The 12,584-nt window shown below is 39.0% G+C and overlaps 1 protein-coding gene across 2 annotated transcripts in view; it reads right to left on the bottom strand.

Moving 5' to 3' along the window:
- Positions 1–12,584, bottom strand: part of enah (ENAH actin regulator) — an 81,428-nt gene that overhangs the window by 55,409 nt on the left and 13,435 nt on the right. The window contains exon 1 of one of the 2 annotated variants that reach the window (XM_087805218.1): positions 3,295–3,428. The exons of the other annotated variant lie outside the window; for it this stretch is intronic. Coding sequence (XP_087661344.1) covers positions 3,295–3,308 — 14 coding nt within the window. The 5' untranslated portion in view covers positions 3,309–3,428. Of the gene's footprint in view, positions 1–3,294; positions 3,429–12,584 lie in introns of those variants that run through there. 2 annotated transcript variants of the gene reach the window in all.

Below are 12,584 nucleotides of genomic sequence, written 5' to 3'. Positions count from 1 at the left end.
ATACTGGGCGCCTAATGGTCCAAAAAATATGGTATAGAAACGATATAACTCCATATAACTTTAGCTTACAGAACTATTAGTATTTCTTTAAATACAGGATTGCCTTAGGGGGGGAAAAGAGCAACCATACTCATAGCAGCTTTCGTTTAAATAAAATAACCGTCACTGAAATGTCATTTTTAACCTTGTAAATCTTGGTGTTTTTAAACTTTAGAACACACAATACGAGTCAATATCAGGAGAACTGGAAGGAGGGTGTGAGCTTACAGCAGACAATACAGACGGTTAACAGAGTGAGAAAGACAGATGGAGTCTTAATTATCGCTACGACAGCAGGACTCAGGACAACGCATCGCTGTGATCAAGACAGATCGTGTTACACGAGAGAATCACAATCACACCTGGATTCTTCTAACACGCATCATGACAGTGCAGCAGCTCAAAGTTTAGTTCAATTAATAGAAGTGTTGGGAATAAAGCCTGCAAAATGATCATGTAAATGTTGAAACATAGTTTATAATAATGCATTTAATTGATGTTGGGAATATGTGTCCTACTTGTATATTTTCATAATTTGACATGCATTAGCTGACATTTGACACACAACAATTAGAGCACAATGTTTAGTTTCCTGGTACCGATTGGCTCTGCAAAATATACTTTATCAACACGAGATCTCTACTCTTTGTCTCCCTTCTCCCTGTTATGTTATGTTAAACTTATTGACCTATATTTTCTTTATCTTGTATGTGTCATTTTTTTTTAGGCCCACCAGACAGTTTTTTCAAACTCAAAGTAAATAATTGTTCATCTGAATAAGAATTAGAAACTTTTTCCAGTGCTTTAATGTGGGGTCAGTACAAAATAAAAATAATTAAACACGATAACAGAAGAAAAAAAAGCAATAAAAACACCTTTGAAGTTGTCGATGTTTGAAATAAGACGAGGTACAGAAATGATGGATGTCAACAATACAAGTAAAATTATAAATTGTTTGATAAAGTAGAACAAACAGAGAGATGAATGAGAGAAATTTGGCCTCAATATGAAGTGATGTGTATAGTTATAATTATAAAATGTTTGGATTGGGAAATAAAAATGATTAAACTTTAACAATATGTTAATAAACAGTAGGGGTGTCACAAGAGAAGACACTTTTTACCTACATTTTTCAGCCTTTTATCCTAAAAACAAGACATAAAGGAGAATGAATGACACTGTGGAAAGAGTTTCAAGTTTCAAGATAATTAAATTATATTCTCCTTCATATTCAGTTCATGTCATTAAAGATGCTTTAATGTGATCTCGGGCCACTTCGTTTCCACCTTTGGACCTTGATCTTTCATCTCAGGAACATGCAGTGGTATACAGAGTCCAAAATGATCTCAACAGCCTCACTTGCAGCACCATGACATTTGTTTTGCACAAACGTTCATGGCCCTGATGCATCTGTGCTGCAGAACATATCTAATACCCGTCACAATTATCATCAACACGGAGGCGATGAATGAGGATGACTCACTCCGGAGTCAGACCGCGGACTAAACTGTGTCAAACTTGGATTCTCTCGGTTGGGTGACAGTCTAACTCTGCCAGTGTGTCATTCGACCTGCGCCGCTCCTGACAATTGTGTCATTGTTGCTGGGAAGTTCACACTGTGGGAGCAACACGCTCAAAAAAAAAACACAGACAGCACGTGTGGAATATTTGCGTTTGACTCGACTTCCAGTTTATACATAGATCTGTTACCGACTGAGTCATGAGTCATGAAAAGAGCAAGAATTTCTGCTTAAAATGTCAAGTATTTGCATCAGACCCCACTCGGTCACAACAGCAGACGTGCAGAGAGCCATCTGACAATAACATAAACAATCAATGTCACATGTGTCAAAACTCAAGGCCCAGTTGCCAAAAATCACTGCTGTGTAGACCAAAGCCAACACAAAAACACAGACATGTTGTTCTTGTGTTGCACTGTTTTAACAAAAATTCTCTCCCTTTCACCTTTAACCCAAAAACAAACGCAAACCTCCACCAACTCAGCCAATCAAACAAAAGTCTTATATACCTTCACTGGCAATACTTCGACCCCGAACTTTATTTTTACAAAATTAATAAATCTTTGGTTCGGTACATAAAAACTAGAAAACAAGATTACAGACGAGGGTCACAGGGATCAGGAGCTGTACTTTAGGGTGTTAAAAAGATGTGGGTTTTTGAGAGAAATTGAGGGAGGATGTTGAAAATGTTAATGGAAGTTTGGGAAAAGTTTACGAAGAGTACAAGGCGGGATTAATGGCCTCAACACGTATTTGAATAGTGAAAGAATGTATGGTCACCATTGTGCCTGAGTTTATTGCAGGGTTTTTATCAATTTAAACAATTACACAGAGACTTCTATCAAGTAAGGATTTGTAGGTAAATTAAGATTAAGCCTTCAAGAATGGTTCCTATGAAAAGACAGTGTGGCCTGTAGATCCGTTGTTCGTGAAGCAACAAATACATCTAAGATATTTGCCTTGTTTGACACCCCTGATCTACAGTATGTCAACCTATGATGTCATATTTAAGTAAGCAAATACATTTTTATGAACAAGTAGATTCAGTATAATCACAGACACATGACAATGATCCAGCATAGAATACAATTGATATTAAAGGCAACATTATGATGAGAAGTGAAGTCTCTAAAAAGGTCTCATTCTGGCAATTCTGAGCACAATGTTTGCTAAACCAGTTAGTAAGAGAATGGCAGGTTGTGAGAGAAAAGAAGAGTATTTTTGCCTCCTTTAGTGAGAGATCAGTACTTTTTTACTCGAACACACAAAAGCCACAACACACATCCACTCAAGTGTCCTCTGTCAATCATCAGTTTTAAAACCCAGAAGTCATCACAGGGACACTAAAAAAAAGGGAAAGTTTTCCTACACGATAACCCGGGGAGAAGCTCAGCAAAGCGGCTCTAAGAACCTTTCTCTGCTCCACGGGCCCGTTCAGGCGACAGCTGCTCGTGAGACCGTGATGTAGAAAAGTGCCCCGTCATCTCGTGGTGAGATGGTCCCGCACTTAAAGAGAGAAAGCCCCTCTGATGACTCTCTGAGGAGTTTAACAGCCACTGCAGGTCTATAAATACTCAAGTATCTGGCAAGAGTAGCTGATTTAAGATCCCAACTACTGAGGCAGTTAAAAAAGGTGAAACCGATCGTGGCAGCTTCGACTTCAACCCGTTGAAGATTTAATCAAGTGTTAATGATGAAAACCTCTGCGACGTCAGAACGTATCGTCCAAACTTACGAGTCACGAGTCATCCTGGTGGCGGACTAGGGTGAATCCTCCACCGCTGATGCTAACGCAAACAAAAAATAAAAACAAGATCTGATTCTTTCAAGTGTCCACTGACTCCTAGACTCGCCGGGCCAGCAGCTGCGATGTCGACGACTGACTAGAGAGGGTGAAAGTGGATCGGCCTTTAGACGGACAGGGACAGTGGCACCCACCCACATGCAGGGCCAGCTGGAGCCGCCACCCACCCGTCAACTTGCTGGAGTCAGGGCTAAAAGTGGAGTTAGTGGAGGAGGGGTACACACGGTTTCAGGGGGTTGAGGGTCACAGAGGAAGACAGCCGCCTCCTGGAGATTGTTTTCCTGACATCCATGAATAGATACTCTTGCAACTTGTTGAAGGGATTATGAAACAGATTCATTTTGTCACACCAATGTCAGTAGTAGGTGATCACTTAATTAAGATACAAGGCTAATATAAGGATCAGATATTGATACTGCTGGTGAAAAGCTAGCATAGCCGATGTGAAAAATCGGCTAAAACTTTAAAATTGAAGTCAGATTGAATGTTGAAATGTTTCCCTTTCATTAAAGCATGATTCAGTGAACCTCATCTCTGCTATGGAATGTTCCAAGATTCAGGGGAAGAAATGAGAGCAAAAACATTTGACTTGAAGATGTAACAATGATGAAAATGTTTTGTTTTTTTAATATATTTTCATGAATCTCCACCGCACATAATGACTCTTCATCCCCCTGTAATGATAACCAACCACTGGATATATATAAAAATGTTTGGTTTAACTAGATTAGTTTACCTTTAATCATTGATCACTTCATTGCCTAAACTGTTGATGCAAGCATGTCTTAAATAGATCTTGGACATCTATTGTACTCATCAGTATGTGTCTGTTTGTACAAAACTCTTTTCATTCACATTAGTCAATTCCCTTAAGCCCCGCCCACTAAAACACTGTTTTTCTGGAGATGGAATCTTGTCTACCATGGCCACACTCACTCTGCTGTGATTGGTCAAGCATCAAGGTTTGTCGCTGCCCGTCATCAATCCTGGAAATCTCCACATCCAAGGGACTCATTGTATAAACAAAGCAGGCGTGATAACAGCCGACAGGAGGAGGAGTGAAGCCCTTATTACGTCATAATGGACTCTGCTCTCAACACCTCTCGTTCTTCGTGATTTCATTTGGGGGAAATCTTTGTAAAGTAATAATTTCAAAACATGGTCATGATGAGGGACTTACTGCAACTTTAACATTTGAAACATGCGAGTCAGGAAAGTTGGGTTTTTCACTGTTGCTCTTTCATATAAATCCTTAATTTTTGCACAGAAAACATTTAAACTAAATAATAAAACATTTTGTGCTAAAATTAATAATAAATGCAAGCTTCAACAGCCCTAATAAAAAGTAACCATGCAACCTTAACATCCACAAAATATCAGTGCTGACATAATTTGTGTAATTAAACTTGGCAAAATGGCTTCAAAATGTCTCAATCTGGAATCACAGTAACTGGCTGTGAGGCAGAAGTAAAAGTCTGCTGGATCAATGAATAGCTTGAATATATTAACCGTGCCTGGAGTTCTCCTGCACTGAAGTTCTCCTGCACTGAGACTGGAAAACAACATTTCTCGGGTCAATACAGCAACACTTTCAGGTGTTTTGGCTCAATACGTGATCGTAGACTGCAACACTTGCATTTCATTTAGCCGCGGTTGCACCACGCAGTTCTGCGAAAGACCCATAGAGAGATTTATCAGTAACACCCCCTGACTCACATGTGGCCTCGGCCCTAGTAGGATATATAGGTCAGAGGATTTGTGAACAAGCGCCACTGGGGTCGAAGTTCAAAGGTATCTGGTGTGTCTTTTCTGGATAAACTGGTCGTTCATGTTCACTGCCGCAGTAGGTCAGCTCTTAAATAGCTTGGGCTGGCTCCAGACCAGCGTGTGGTGGTCTCAGGAGTCCCAAACTGATACCTCATGTGCTGACCAAACCCTGGAGAGCGGATATTAGCAGGTTTCAATGGAGCTGTGAATAAGGGTCTTCTATAACCACTAAAAATATTTGAAGTTTTACATTAGGAGGTACGAACGGAAGGTCCGGGAAACGAAAAAGCCAGCCTTTAATTTTAAGAAGCTCTTGAGTAATTGGTCCATTTCGTGTCCAGTTGAGTGATGGACGCCTGCAGCAAATATATAGAGTTATATGGACCGTCTGCTGTTAGAATTATTTACGGTACAAACTGCTTTATTGATTCCACAGTGGTGGAGTCATGAGCTGCACGGCCTTCGGTTGACCTATATTCGGAAAACACTGAAAGCTTTCTGCCCCTTGAGGAGTTATGAAGTGAGACATAAATGTGAAATGGAAGACGGAAAGTCCTCCATAGACTCTTGTCAGAGCCGTGGGTCGATATCCCGACTCCGTCTAAACACAGATGGTTTAAATCAACATGCTTGAGTTTGAATGTTGCTAACAATATAAACAGGTTCCAAGTAAGAGATTGCCACAAAATCAATATTTTAATTTGGAATGCCAACATGATAGAAGAACAGCAGTAAATGTTTTCAAAAACATCTGGACTTTCCTTCAACAGTAACCTCTGGACGTCAACTATGAACTTCATGGAATCTAAGATACTTGACTGTATGTTGAACAATCCTATTCAAGGGTCTACATGTGAAAAAAAGGTCTTATACTGTGACTTGGCTTTCAAGCTACAATCAAGTATTTGCTTTTACTTTAAGTAAAAAAAATAATGATGAATAATAACTTGCATTAACCTGCCATGTCCAGAAACGAGTCTTACTTTACGATATTTAGAGAAAAATGTTGTTAGAATTACTGTTTACAGTGATTAAGAAAATATGTACAGCGCTTCCAACTACTGGAAAATCCCCCCACATTCTGGAGATTCTGTTGACTCAGACCAAACATGAAGTCCAGATGACATGGTGATTGGTCCAGATCTCATCCGTTAAGCACGACATGATCACAGTCATTTAAAACTTCTGAGAGACGGTTAAAAGTACTGCAGTCTAAACGGAACAAAAACGTTTACAGCGTACCAACTTCATCTTTGTTAAGCCGCATTGATCTGCAATGATTTTCTTGCGTATGAATATCAATTCAATTTACATCATGTACAACTTGATTAAACAGAATGCGTTGGTTCTCCCTCAACAAGCTCTGGAACACTCTCTTCATTCATTCATTCATCAGTATCCCTGCATCCTTTCTCCCTCCACTCCTCCATTGACGTCCACTCTTTTCTCACACTGCCCATCCGAAAAGTCTCTCTCTCTCTTGCCCGGCTTCTCCTTAACTCACCTCTCATGCTATAGCAACTACAAGCTCGGTCTCTATGGTGATACACTTTTCTTTCCAACGTGGGAGAAACAGGCCAGAGGTCTTTACTAGAGCAGACTCACTGGGAAATCAGGGAGAGTCTGGGAAAGATTGACCATTACAATCACTGTTCGACTGCTGGGTCGACTGACACCCCTTGCATTAGAGAATCATTTGCAGATGGGTTTCTGACGCAAATGAATTCACAGAGGAAGATGTATTTAAGTAACAACATCTCAAGAGAACTCTATAAACTACATGTGTCAAATGAATGCGAAGGCGAATCTATAGCCTATAATTGTCTGAAAATCAAAGTAATGTTCATGCTGATATGGTGACTTATAAAGATGTCAGAATTTGAGATAAGATAAAAGACAGAGATGATCGATGTCAACAAAGGATTAAAAACTGATGTTGAAGGAAATTAATTTGTCTGGTAATGAAAGACAGAGATAATTAAGATAGATGAAGGCTCAAAGAATGAAAAGACGATATCGAAATCAGACTTCCTGTTTGCTAAGTAAAAAATGTGTTCAGGTAGGTGACTTAGACCCCTAAAGGATTACAGTGTTGTCCCCAGAATATGGAGTTTGAAATACAAATGGAGGCCACTTCCTGGGAGTTGGCTTTAAAAGTACAGTCTAATGTCCAATTCGCATGGGATAAGTATTAATAATAAGTATTTGTAATAATTACGGAGAATGTCTGAGTTTTAATCCCGTGTGAATGTGTCATGCCTTTGATTTGTAATGTAATAATTCCGCTGCAAATGACCAACTTTAATTCACCAAACACAGACGTCGGTTGATAATACTAATCCCGTGTGAATCCGAATGTTCGTGTTTGTAATTCTGAATGGCGCATATACGCCACTGTAACGGACTTCTATGCTCTCACGAGTGTGTTAATATTTACTTCTGCCTTTTTTTTTTGAAGAGTTTGAAAAGGAAGTAGATCGAGTTTGTTGATGTTGGGCGGGTGTGCTCCACATGACGAAAGTACAAAAAAAAACATGGGCGAATTGCACAGTTTCCACCGTGGCTTGGATCGGCAGCGTCGGCGGCGCTTACCTCTGCTCGGGCTAAAGAAACCGGGGAAAATCTATAAATTTGAACGAAGAACACCGGAAAAAGGGGTGTAAAAACCCTATTTCTGAAAATGAACAAGACCAGAACACTGGTATTATATAGTGTGACGCTTCTATCACAGTTGAGCAACCCAAGCATCAAGGCAGCAGTTGAGTTACTAACATAGTAGTTGGACGTGCGTTATCGCCTGAAATTCACTATGAATAAAATTGTGTGGCAGCCTGAGGGTGCGATGGCCAAATCTCTTTTAAAAGAGTCTACACACTAAAAAAATATTCAGAGTTGTGATTAAAACTTCTCCATCCTCGGGCTAGTTGCTTAGTGCAAGTTTTGTTATCGAACCATGGTCTAAGGAAAACACTAGACTCAAAAGAACCATTCGAAGTGACTTCAAAAACCAATGACAATGGTCTTCCTCCCAGTTAGCCCCGAACCCCCTCGTAAGAAAGCAATTTACTAGACGCCGTTCTACTTCGAGTCTCTTACCGACTGCCACTCTCTGACCCCTCTCCTCTCCGGGCAGCAGCTCACATGTTCTCACTAAATAACACCGTCCTTACCTTGAGATTGCCAATTTGATGGCCCAGCGAGCAAGGTGCAGTTTCCAAATTGGGATATGTCTGAACCGCTGGGAGCGGACGGCGTTACACATTAGAGCCGTCTCTGTGACTGTGACAGTTATTATGGGACTCGGCAGCTCATTCATGGGGATAAGAAGTCCAGATGGACTCCACGTGCGGTCGGAACGAATGGATTCGATAAGAAGAAAAGGAGTTGATGAAGAAGTATGAGAGCTATTTAATATTAACAAAAGACTGGGAATGAGCGAGAATTGGTGATGTAATCGTCCTTTCTTATCAAGCAGTAAAAGTAACGTGAGGCAAGTAAATTACCTTTGAATATATACAATCCTATATAAAAGCTTTAGATCTTAAACATTTTTTCATTTGTTCATCTGTTGGTTAGAAATTAATTACTTTAAAGCAGGTGAACATGTTGCAATGAAACTGCGAGGATGAGACAAGTAACTTTAGTTTAAATATGGAAGTTGTGCTTTGATTTATGGCTCTCAGTTCAGGTCCTATAAAAATCCAGTAGTCAGAGTCAGGACTAAAAAATCCTGTGACTAAGGAGACTATTAGCGTTGTGTATATTATTGCACATTCCATTGTGAGGACTGGACAAGAGAAATCCAACTCTGAGGTCATGTGATATACAAGGGCTGCAATATTTTCGATCCTGGATCTCATTTTAGAAGGTGAGTTGTGAAACCAAGACAAGGAACATCTGCATCCATGCGTTCAACTCTGTGAATGTTCACTCAAAACCTACAACAGCAGAAAATTACAGGACAATGAGAAGTTTTATGTTCTCCAGCAACTAACTATGACTTTTGTTTCCCCACTTTTTAATTTTAAATACTACATTAAGCTCAATTTATTTCACAACACATTCATCGTCAAAGTAAAACATGATAAAAGCAGAATTTGTTATGGAATTTATTTTGTCTTTAGAGAAAAAATGATTAAAATCGTTTATCGAGTGCAAAAATATATGGATAAATTAATTCAATAAAATATCACCCAGTTATTACATGTATGCATCATCCTTCACTGCATTTATGAAGCGCTCATGAAGTCCCAGGAGAAACTCACTGGCTCTTGGTTTTCTTAATGTTCTCCCTCTTTCCATTTATCTTCTTTTTCTCTTGAGTACTTCTTCCCCTTCAAAGTAAATGAAAGAAATAGGATTTTCAAGTTTTGTCTATAGATCTTTTATATATATGGTACATTTCAATAAAATTAAGAAATGTACCATATTTTCCAGTGACATTTAAAAGCCATTGTGCCATAATCTGAAGCACTTTATAACTTCAATTTAATTGTTTTGTTCTTACTGATCTTGAGGCATTTTTGTGTGGTTGTACTGCTCGCAGCATTATGGTGACCATAGTCTTGACTAATATATACATTAATATAAACATTTTTTGTGTGAAGGACTCAAGAAATAGTCAGAGTTATAATGAGCGTTCTTGGTTTTATTTAACAACTCATGTAGTTCCTCCTGCCGTGCAGTTCACCATCAAAACACACACAACACAACAAACTATTCTTGCGATACGAACCGTAACCACAACAACAACAACAAGTGCTCAACTTTTAAACTCTGACACTAAGATAAAGAAATTGAGGGATTTGTGGAAGAGGAATGAACAAAAAATGTGTGTATTCAGTTATATTTTAGGTGTTATAACTGAACAATTTTGAGAGTTATTTTTAAATGCGCTAACATTTCATTTATCAGGTGGGTTTTTACGTGTTCCAACTGAAGCAGGTTGAAAGTTATTGTGAAAGTTTTTTAACAAAGTTTGACTGACTGAACGAACTTACTAGACATTTTTGCTTCGCTTAATGCGCCTTTATAACCTGGAGCATTTTAAAAAAAAAAGGTAAAACTTTATTGATCCCTCAGGAGGTCTCCTTTGGGAAATTGTTTATATGTTATATATAAAACAAAGTTTTGAAAAAGTAGAACATTAATCGACAATGTGCGAAAACCACGGTACATAGAAAACAGTTTTTATATAATGTTATTGTAATGTTGATTACACCTGGTGATAAATTACAACATTTCGTTTTCTATTTTGTTTCTAATCCCGTTCCCTTTATAATTTCTCCATTGAAATGGTTTGAGCACATATGCTTCAAAGGTTGGTCCTTCTCAACAGTGTGAAGACCCACCACTAGTCCGCAGTGTTGATGTGTTTACACAGAGATCTGGGCTCATAAAGGAATCTCCCAAAGACAACTAGAAGTTGGCCCGAGACGCTGCAAGAGAAACAGAAACGTCCAGCTCTCCTCCCCTCACCTGCTTAACTTTGCACTTTTTCAATTAAGGCAAATATTTACAGAACTCAGGCCTGGATCCCCCTCAACACTTTTTTATTAGTCCTTAATCCAGCATCACTGCCAGACCTCCCCCTCAGTACGCATCCAGACGTGTAACTCTATTGGAAGATAAACACACTTGAAGTAGGAGATTTTCCATGCTTGGCGGGAAAGTTATTTCGGGGCCCAAAGTCTGGTCCGAAAAATATTATTTTATTGAGAAAGATTGAGGCCCGATAGTTCCACAGTCAAACATCTGAAATCAACACAAACACGTGAAGAATCTATTCAAACAATCTAGATTGATACAATGTCAGGCTTTGACGCCAGACTACTTTTATTAAACTTTTATTTCAAACACTTAACTAAAGTCTGTGCAACAACATGGCTTCTATTGTTCCATCTCTTTGGCAACAGCAGTAATCGAATCACAGCATCAGAGAGGAGGATGAGGTGGGACATGGTTAAAATGAAACCAAAAAAATGCTGGATTCAATTATAAATGAGGACTTCACTACTTTTTCGTCACGTTTTAAAGAGGTAAACACAACTTTACACAACGCTATTGATCCAAAACAAAGTAAATTCCATAACAATTGAAGCATAACGATTACCTGGGGCTCCAATATATAACAAACATGTGATTTGATTTTCCATCAATGATCAACATCAATGTCCTAAATTATGTTTGCCAATTGAAACATGGTTTACTTGGAACTTGATCAGAAGAACCTGGACATGCTTGTTGCACCTTCAACAGACCCAAGCGTGATGAGAGGATCAGAGCATTGTTGGACAGTTCTTGTTGAAGAGATGCACTTTTATTATTTAAGTCGATTTCTTTTAACAATGGTATGATTCAGCATAAGCAGCAAACACAGCCACAAATTCTTGACCCGGATTTGCCGGAGGACGAACGAGTAAAAATCTGGACCAACACTCTGGTCCTGACCGATGTCAGCGCCTGAATAAATTGGCCACGTTTGCAGATTGGAAGTGAAGAACACTCGTCCATCTGTTGGCGTGGGTGTGAGAAACAGAGGGGGGGAGGCGTGGGAGAAGGAAGGTGAGGAGATGAGCCACATGTAAATGAATGAACAAAGACGGCAGTGATTGAGGAACGCTGATTTTTTTTTTTCTTTATTGTTTTACAAGCAGGATTTTGTCAAGTAACTGTGAAATGGCTGATGAAGCTTCCTGGCAAGGTTCACTGGCCGCAGATTAATAGAGGCTGGAGGAGATTTATTTCCGCAGCTCCGCACAAGATACACGGAACCAGCAACATTGATGTTGTTGAAGGAGGTTGTCAGATCAAATCCCACCCAAATACAAGGTTAAGGCTATATTTACACTTTAAAACAGGTTACAGAGACATTAAAATTGGGTTGTAGAAGGAGAACACCTAAGCAAAATGTAATTTGCTTTTATTTTGAAGGGAATTGAACTCAGCAAAATGAAGTTCTACTTCGAGTCTCGGATTAAAGAGCCATTTACTGCAGTAACTGATATACATCTGCTCTTCCTTATTCATCAGGTGTCAACACACAATTTCCATTGGATGTACAAATCAATTTAATTAAATTAGATGTCAATGAACAAGTGGAATTATTCGAATCACAACAATAGGACAGAGAGAACCAGCAAGAGAGATGTATAGACTGTATTGATCCCTTGAGAAAACATTTTGGGGGGGGGATTAGAAAGAGTGCATTTAAACCTATGTTTTATTTTTACTCCAAATTAATTTGTCATTTTTCAATATTTGAAAAATCAACGAGAGTAATTGGGTGACTTGAGAACTAGCTTGTTCTACACCACAGTGAGTATAAAGCCTTAAATGATTCCAGGATCCAAACGAAAACACCAAAATGTGACTGTATCCGTTTATTGCCCTGTTGTGATAGTTTCCTATAAATGTTATTGAAATCTTTGTATCTAGTGTTAAGTTATTCTACT

This window comes from Callionymus lyra, chromosome 13, assembly GCF_982586985.1.
Source record: "Callionymus lyra chromosome 13, fCalLyr1.hap1.1, whole genome shotgun sequence".
NCBI lineage: Eukaryota > Metazoa > Chordata > Actinopteri > Syngnathiformes > Callionymidae > Callionymus > Callionymus lyra.
The sequence above is the reverse complement of the archived record's forward strand: the minus strand, read 5'-3'. Positions and strand labels throughout refer to the sequence as shown.